Source organism: Cryptotermes secundus, unplaced genomic scaffold, assembly GCF_002891405.2.
Source record: "Cryptotermes secundus unplaced genomic scaffold, Csec_1.0 scaffold355, whole genome shotgun sequence".
Taxonomy (NCBI): Eukaryota; Metazoa; Arthropoda; class Insecta; order Blattodea; family Kalotermitidae; genus Cryptotermes; species Cryptotermes secundus.
Window position 1 is genome coordinate 1,827,866 of NW_019737088.1, and position 9,462 is coordinate 1,837,327.

General features: G+C 37.8%; 1 protein-coding gene across 1 annotated transcript in view; it reads right to left on the reverse strand.

Annotated features, from left to right (window-relative positions):
• Positions 1-9,462, reverse strand: part of LOC117282757 — a 61,567-nt gene that overhangs the window by 41,088 nt on the left and 11,017 nt on the right. The window contains exons 4-8 of the mRNA XM_033753674.1: positions 7,643-7,836; positions 6,759-6,906; positions 5,440-5,608; positions 3,722-3,918; positions 3,079-3,310 (exon numbers count right to left, since the gene is read on the reverse strand). Of these exons, the coding sequence (XP_033609565.1) occupies positions 3,079-3,310; positions 3,722-3,918; positions 5,440-5,608; positions 6,759-6,906; positions 7,643-7,836 (940 nt within the window). The remainder of the gene's footprint in view (positions 1-3,078; positions 3,311-3,721; positions 3,919-5,439; positions 5,609-6,758; positions 6,907-7,642; positions 7,837-9,462) is intronic.

Genomic DNA, 9,462 nt, shown 5'->3' on the forward strand with positions numbered 1-9,462 from the left:
TAAAAGTTCATTTAGTAAAAGTAAGTTACTAGAAATCTGAGTGATACAAGGAGATACACAGAATTAATAAGTAACCATTCAAGCAAGTGAAGTAAATTATTTGGCATTAAACACACAGTAAACAATAAATAAAAGCTTGTGTGAAACTGAAATGTTGTTTGTGCAAAGTAATTAGTATAAGTTCTTCCTGTCCTGCCAGAGCACAGCCCAATATGCCTTCAGACAAGATATCAGCTCTACCAATCCCTAAGTAGACCAGCAGACAAAGACATCTCACCTGAGCTAATCCTACCTCAATTGTAAGCTATTCATGTATGCTTACTGGCACACAACAATCACTCCCTACCTTCCCAAATACCTACCTGTTATCTAACGGGGTGTGGAAGGGGACCAGAATGACAACCAACAAGAGATTGGGAAGCAGTAGCCATGCAAGGTGAGAATCATCCTAAAATGTGGAGTAGTCGCAGAAGTGATATCAGCACGGAAGAGGAACGGATAAAGAAGTAACGCAACGTGGGTCAGTTAGAGACAGTAAATCAAGCAGAAATCTGCTACACAGTGAGACAATCAGAGAAACTTGGAACACATTCTTAATGGTGCACACTCAACATACGTTACTTTAGTAGAGATTTTCTCACACTTCTGTACAAATGGGGTATAAGATAAAAATATCTATGTGGATGTACAACTTCAGGTATTATGATTGTTCTTTTTATGAAACATTCCTGCCATGTCCTTGTGTGCAATTTTATTAATCTGAACATTAATAAAATAATATTATATTTTAGATATTAATCAACAGAGAATCACAAACAATGACCAACATGGAAATGGGAAGTATAATCAAAAACATCATCAAAATACCGGAGCTCCAACCCTAATGATAATGGGGCCATTAATTTTGGTTTTAAACGATTCAGAATTCAGGAATTTTTACTTTATTAACAACTGTAATGACTATGCAGCTTACAGTGTGACAGTTTCTGAAATAAAATAACAAATGCGCATGATTATGATAAAAACTGTACGCCAAACATCTTTGTGTTCAGTGTCCAGTGAAGATGTGATCGACTAATAAAATCACAACAACCCGGGAAACCTTGTGGCAACTTGTAGCTTTTGAACTTGAATATCCCTGTTTTTTCACTTTCTTGCTTCATACTCTCATAGCATGATAGGGTGAATTAGTTATCTGTGATGGAAATTGCAGGAATGTGCTAACAAGTTAAAGCTTAAAATGGATAAAAAATATATCTCTCTCTTATGCATGCACACACCATTCAAATTTATGTTGATGAGTAGTAGATTTTTAACCCTGGGGGGTGGGTGGAACCCGACTTCTACCTGGGCAAACACAATATTAGTCCCTTCTGTCATGACTCCAATATGCAAAGCAAAAGTAGCCATCATTCTCAAAGTTCAAAAATTAAAAATTAATGTTCACATTAAAATTGTGAACTTTTTTTTATGAATTCAGTCTAAAAAAATTAAGACTTGCATGTGTCTAATACCAGTCCGCTATTAGTATATCAGGTTACACAAGGATGAGAAAATCTTCAGACTCTTCAACCCAGATACTGCTGAAGGTGCTCAAAATGTTGAAATATGCACTATTTTCATATTCCCATGATCCTTACTTCAAAAACGAATAACTACTGACATATCCACATTACATCTCTAAACCTTAATTCCATATATGTGGGGTGGACAAAACAATGGAAACACCAAGAAATTGGAGAACAGAATTTGTGTTGGCTTCACTGAAGGAATTTCCATTGGCAACACTGAAGGTTCTTACATATGTTTACATTCTGTAGTACTTGAGCCAGTGCATTAGTGATTGTGTTGAGTGACAGTATGTGTGAAAGAATTTTAAAATGGGAGAAAAGCCTGATTTTGAAAGAGGACAGATCATTGGTGTGTGTTTAGCCAGAGCATCTGTGATAAAAACTGCCACATTATTAGGTGCATCAAGAGCGAAAGTTTCTAAAGTTATGTTGGCATACACTAATGATGGGAAGACAACATCAGCAAAGAGGAACAGCGGGTGAAAATCAACGCTGACAGAAAGAGATCGTTGTATATTGAGAATTATTTTGAAAAATCACAGAACTATTGTAGCACAGGTGAACTGCAGCAGAACTGAATATACAACTTGAAAACCATTTCCACAAAAACTGCCTGATGTGAACTTCACAAATCCAACATTCACAATTGCTGAACCTCTGATTACTGAAAGTAATGCTCAGATGTGTAGAATATGGTGTCAGAACCATAAAACCTGGACATCAGACAATTGGAAATGTGTGTGTGATATGTTCAGAAGAGTTGTCCTTCACACTGTTCCCTATATTCGGAAGAGAGAACACACAATGAAGCCTACAATCCGGAATGCCTGGTTCCAACAGTTAACATAGGGGAGGTTCTGTGGAGGTTTAGGGAGCAATATCATGGTACAGCATTCCGTTGATCCCATTGTTACCATTTATTGCTGAACTATTGTAAGGGAGTACGTGGACAGGATGGGTAATCAGGTGCATTCCATGATCCAGATGTTATTTCCGAACAATGATGCACTTTTCCAAGATGACAATGCCTAATTCACACAGCTGGAACTGTTCAGTCATGGTTTGAAGAGCATGAAGGTGAACTTCAGCATCTTTCTTGGCCAGCATAATCACCAAATTTGAACTTCACTGAACCACTCTGGTCAGTTTTGGAGACTAGGGTGAGGAGTAGGTTCCCACCTCCAACATCCCTAAAGCAACTTGAAGAAGTTCTTCAAGAAGAGTGGTTATAAAATTCTGCTAGAGACTGTTCAAAACTTGCATGAGTCCATTCCAAGAAGGATTGCTGCTGTAATGAAGGCAAAAGGTGGTTGTACACCATGTTAATAAAGAAATGTGTACAGAGTCCATAGTGTTTCCAATACTTCAGCCATTTTCATATATTACAACCATCTGTTAGAACAAGCAAGTTTACATAACTTATAAATTTAAGGCTGCACTGCATGAGAAAGCTGCAAAGTTGCATCACCTTGACACCTTGGTGTCAGTCTTGTGGTATGTGACTTACCTTGTTTCTGTTTGTTCCTTCTCTGGGACTTGTTGCTGTTGCTGCTGTGATCTAGTTATCATCCTTGGCTTCATCCTTTTAGATACAATTCGTTTGATGACCTTCCTTGCAAGCTGTCGACTAGAAGATGCACGTTCAATAGGTTTCACTTTCATTTTTTTGGCTAATGGCTGGTCATCATCAGATGAAAAGTCAGATACTGAACTTGCAAATGTTTTGCTCATACATTTTTCTGAAACATTACAAAGACATTATGTGAAGGAGCCTAATATCAAGATCTGCTGTTCTCACCTGTCAGCCAATAAGCATTGTGAAATCATAACTGTGCTTTGAAATAATCACAATTAGTTGTAAAAATTGGCTTAAACAGTTTACTTTGAACTTTATACAACTTTAGAAGTTATAACATGAGCACACCAAGGATTAATGGAAAACAATTACAACCAATGATTACATTTGTATATACATATTTTCACTTGTCACAGGCAGAAAAAAGCCTTGGATTAACTATGTCAGTATAATCTCAAGTCTTCCTTTCATTTGGCTTTGATCTAACACAATGATGGAATTCCTGCCAATTGCAATACACTACCACAAATGCAAACCACTACAAAAGGGAGTATTATACTCAGTCACAACTTACCTATTTTCTTTTTTGCAACTGGTTTGAATCGGGGTTGTTGCTGCTGTTCTGGTTGTTTCAAAACCCTTTCACTCTTGAGGCCAGCTTCACTGCCTGGTGGCAACTGGCCACCACTACGGAGGCCATCCCTCCTCATGGAATTTACTGTTGACTTGCTGGTCCTAGTCTTCATTACTGTCTTTTTTCGGGTATGCATCCTTTGAGAAAAAGTAATCACTTTAAACAGTAAACTCAATTTCTTCAGTTTACACCAAAATCCTCATCAAGTATTGGGGGAGGGGATGGAGCAGTGACAATGATTATAATCAGACATGAGAAAATTTAATAAGGTAAAGGTAAAGCTATCCCTGTAACACGGCGTGAAGGCGCATGGGGTTGTGAGATGTTGACGCCCCCACATTTTCTAGACAATTGGCTCACAGATGGCGGTAAGATTGTCAGCCTTATGTGCCAGCCACCCTTTACCCCCCAGGAAGATTCATGGTACTCATTTCTGTTAGAGGCTGAATCAACCCCAGGGCCATAGTGGCTGGACGGTTTAGATAAAATAAAAAAAAATCCACCTCATCAGGACTGGAACCTGTCACATGTTACATATTAAAGATAAACAGCGGCACGCACACAGGGAACCTGCACAGAATAATATGTGAACGGTGCTGAAAGCAAGAAGTAGCCGCTGCAGCACATGCAGACATAGAGTAGGTATCCCTGTGATTTAAATTTTAAATTTAAATCGACGAGTCTATATTAACAGAGATTTTAAACATAACTGACAAAATCAGCAAGGAGATTCTGGAATATCAGGACTGACTGAAATGCAGCAATGACAACTGAGAGAGCTGGTGTTTTTAAATTACATGCAGTGTGACAGCTGTATAAGTGAAATACACCTGATGATGGCCGGTTATGGCCAAAACATGCAGTGTGAAAGAAGAAAGACAAAGAACTACAATAAATTGTTGCATTTACGACAGTATTTATATTATACATATAGACTTGGTATCTATGTACACATTAATGAGTCCCTTTACACCACAGCAGGGGGTTTTGGGACCTAGTTCATTTGGCTCACAAGAGCGAGCAGTGAAAGACTCTTGAGAACATGATAATAAACCTTCATGTTCCATACAAGGCAAGGAATTTCTTGACTAGTTGAGCAATAATTGGCTCTTCAAAGAGGACTCTGTTCTATGGAGTTGGGGGTCTTAGCTCAGAACAGATCTTTCAATTTTTCTTAATGAATGCATGGCTCCATCGAACCATTAAATTCTGTATTCAATTCTTACATAGATTTGTACAGTCACAGCATCTCATATTATGACTTCAGACTGCATATGCCACAGGAAGAATAGATTATACTGCTCCTGCATGTAACATAGGATTGGTAAAATGACGATGAAATAGCCACGCTCTCTAGAAGAAGGAAGCATGTATGAGGGGGCACAGTGATATTTCTATTTGATAGATTCACTTGATCCAAGCATCAAAGAGTACAAAATATGAGAATCCACTTCATTAGGAATACACAGCTGACTTTTATACAGCATAGAAGGAAATCTTGAAATAATGCTCTTGTTGTAACTAAAGAATGTTTCTATACTTAACACTATTAAATTGATAGCACATAAAAGGGAGTTTACAGAACCTGATTTCTTAAAACAGGACACTTAGTTCTTATTGTAACACATGCTCATTCTACGGTATTCCTCAAATCTTACCTTGTCAGCAGGCTAGGTTTTGCTGTAGACTTGATTTTCCTCTGCACAATATTCATACTTCTTACAGCCTTCTTCACTACAGTTCCTCTTGATGGTTTAGTATTCATACTTGGTGGAATTTCCTCATTATGTGTCGAAGATCGTGTTCGCACCATATTCTTCCCCTTAACTAAAATGAGTATTTTACAACAAATCACTATACCATTTACACTTATTTGTTTGTACATCCATGAAATATATATTTCACAACAAACTGCAGAGAAATTTCTATTCAGAAAACTGTAAAGCATCAAAAAATTTTATCAAACCCCCTAACATGAAATTTAATTAATATCTGGTCCACAGGCACCTAAACATGTGAAAAATATGAAGCCAATTTGGGGGGGGGGACCAGTAATTGCTGATGAGATAACAGAACATGTCTGAACAAAATCTCAGTGCACTACTGGTGAAATATTTCTTTGTATACGAGTACTGTTCTAAGATGACCTACAGATATGCCAGGTACGTACCTAGATACAATTTTTTAAACAATGCTGTGGTAGCAGAACCTAAAGTTTCAACACCCGTGACATTGAAGCCGACCATTGGATATGATCCTGAGCAGCTTCCATTCACCTCCCTACCTCACTACCAGTCACCCTAAAATTCATCTTAATGCTATCAATCTCTTTCCTCCTGTATCTTCCAATAGGTTTTTATGCCAACATTCTCTATGCGTTGCTTGACTCTGCTCACCTAAACACATGTCCAGATTGTTGGAGAGTCCTAGATTTCACTTTTCTTGTGTTAAATTTGCACTACAGCCAACGAATTGAATTTTGTTTTGTGTTTGTACAAATGTAGCACGAATGGGGGAGACGAGGAATGCATATAGGATATTGGTGGGAAAACCAGAAGGAAAGAGACCACAGGGAAGACCAAGGTGTAGGCGGGTGGACAATATTAAAATGGATCTTAGAGAGATAGGATGGGATAGATCTGGCTCAGGAAAGGGACCAGTGGAGGGCTCTTGTGAATACGGTGATGAACCTTCGGGTTCCATAAAATGCTGGGAAATTCTTGAGTAGCTGCAGAATTGGCAGCTCCTCAAGAAGGGCTCAGCTCCATGACTAAGTAAGTAAGTAAGTAAGTTTGTAAAAGTGATTCTTTTACATCATATGTTAAGTACAATAAATGCATATATTAAAAAAAAACCAGTGATTATCGAGAATGGTCAATAGGAATCATGTACAAGCATATATATAGAATGGAATCATATGGAACCATCAGGATGCAAATCATGAAGATGATTAAAGTGTGAACTAAAAAGGCTGTACCTTTCTGAGCCAACTTCTTAAGTGTACTAGCTCTCTGCTTGGCCAGCCTTTGTTCTTGATACTTTTTTCTCAAAGCTTGAACAGCTGTTGATGGCTTACGCCTGCCATCACCTTCTGATCTGTAAATCTTCTTGATAACACCAGAAGCCTAGAATCAAATAACAAAATGATGCTTTTCTGTCATGACATATTTTAACATACAGCAGAAAATCTTTGTGTCCTTATTCTGCCACTCACAGGAATTTGCATTTAATGTTTCCTTTGGAATGACTAATCTGAATCCCATGAAAAATCCCAGACTTTCAGATTCAAGAAATTCAAAACTATATGAGAGTATCCCTTCAATTGCAGAACATAAAATAGGGAATTTAACAGTTCATGACAATTTTTAAATTGTAAAGGTTCATGGTGTTGATTGGCTCCACACAAAAGTGAACAGTGTAACTGACCAGACAGTTTCATAAATATTTTGACTCTTATGTTCAAAATATGATTCACCTATGCGTATGTTTCCCAGCACTAGGTACCTTGGCCTACAAAACAACCCCAGCAAAAGTGACTGTAATTTTTATCAACATTCAGCTGTGAATTAATAAAAAGTACTTTCACTGGCCTCTGGATGTTTCCCGCCACATGCACACACAGAATAACAATATTGCTTGTAGGTGGCAACAGGAAGAAAAATAAAACTTGATACACAAGTACTGAGAGTAATTTCTAGAACTTACCTTCTATCATCAAAATGGAATTATGTGCAGAACATGTTCATGTGATATATACATTCCATCATAATTACACATTTGGAACCTAAATTATACATTAATGGTGAGTAGTTTTAAAGCTTGTTAACAATTTTGTGTGTTCGGAACCATATTACTACTTACTGTTGATGCTTCAGTAACACTTCTATCAGCAGATCTCTGCAGCTTGTTGCTCCCCACAGATGCCGAAGCAATTCTGCTGTTACGGGTGCTCTCTCTACTGCATTCACCTAAAGATGAGCCTTGTTCCTCATCAGGAGTCTCTTGCACTGTTGCAATGTTGAAGAAATCAAGACAAGGTGGCAAGATTGGAGTTCCTATTAAAAGTACCATAAGATATTAGAAACACAAGGAACTGAAACAGGCTCTGCACGACCTAAAAGTGACACAATGATCAGATCAAATCACAGAACTCCCTCTGGATAACAATCTTTGGCAGCAAAACTAGAAGGTTCATCACTGCTAATACCAAAGTCTACCATCAGACAAACTCCTGAGCCAATCCTGTCTTTACCTTCCACATTCAGAAGAAATTTCTTTGAGCTCCATCTTAATGTTGTTACTTCTGTTTCTTGGTCTTCCAAAGGTTTCCACGCCAAAATTCTGAAAGTATTCTTGCCTCCCACAGTATACTAGGTTGCCAACCTGATCACAGTCTACTACACTCCATGTTTCTAATAATTTCAACAAATGTAAATTCTAATTTGGTAACATTTATGGGGGAGAGCTTGTCTGTTAATTTACAAGTTTCGTTTTCAAAACTAATGAATGGGTTTCAACAAATATTTGTGTCAGAGTCTACACTCAAAGTTTTCATGGGCATACTCGCATAATTTTGGTCCTTAGTAGTTTAATCTTTCTTTTCTCCATGCCGTCCAGACTGGCTCTGGGGCCCACACAGCCTCCTATCGAATGGGTAGCAGGGGCTTTTTCCATGGGTGTAAAGCAGCAGGGGTGTGAAATTGACCATTCACCTCCAACAAGTGCCAAGGCCAAGAAAATGTGGATCTATACGCCCACTCCCCCATATGCCTTCATGGCATAGTGCTTAATTAGTTAAGCACAAGGACAACTTTAAATTCTTTCTTTTAAATAAACCAGTTTAATCTACCAGCAGCATAACAAAACCAAGAGTCTCACAGTATGCCTCATACAAACATTTTTGTAGAAGGAGATATGTAAAAACTCAACAGTCAAATATTACCATCCATGAACAAAAGTAATATTTTTCAATTTGCTTCTTGAATTTCACTAATTATAATAATTTATTTATTAAACTGCACATCAAGACTAGAAATGTAGTATAAGTGGTCTTCCTCAATTCACCTGCAACCAGCGGAAGAGCCTACTTTCAAAGCCTCAGATACAACTCATATTTGGAAAACTGTTTGATTCAATCTTCAGTAACATACATGGAAAATATAATTCACATTCTCACACAGTGTCATACTCATGTTTCTTATCTTCAATAATATGACAGTGCGTATAACCAGTGATTTATTTACAAAAGAGGCATTTCTAGGAAAGTGGATAAAAAATATAAAAAATTATACCAAATTTAGTGATATTTGAGGAGGCACTTAACTAACTGAGCTAACAAGGGAATGGTCTGATCCGACATGTCAAAACCTGCCATGATTTTTTTTTTCACTGCAAGAGTATACACAACAAAATCCACTGTCAAAATTTTAGCCGCTAATACGCGCTGCAAGCATCATTTTAAAATTGCCAGTTACTCATTTTTTCTGTAAGCAGAACTGCTTGTACCAGAGGTTTGTACAACCCCAGCCTAGGCTGTGAGTCAGCCATGTTGTGTGTTGCATACTGCTCTGCTCTGCTCCAGCTCTGCTAGGGATGAACATTTCTCCAAGAGTCTGGCAGGCTACAATATTGGCTATGTTCAGCAATTTTTAAAAAATACTTGCAGTGGGTATTAGCAGCTA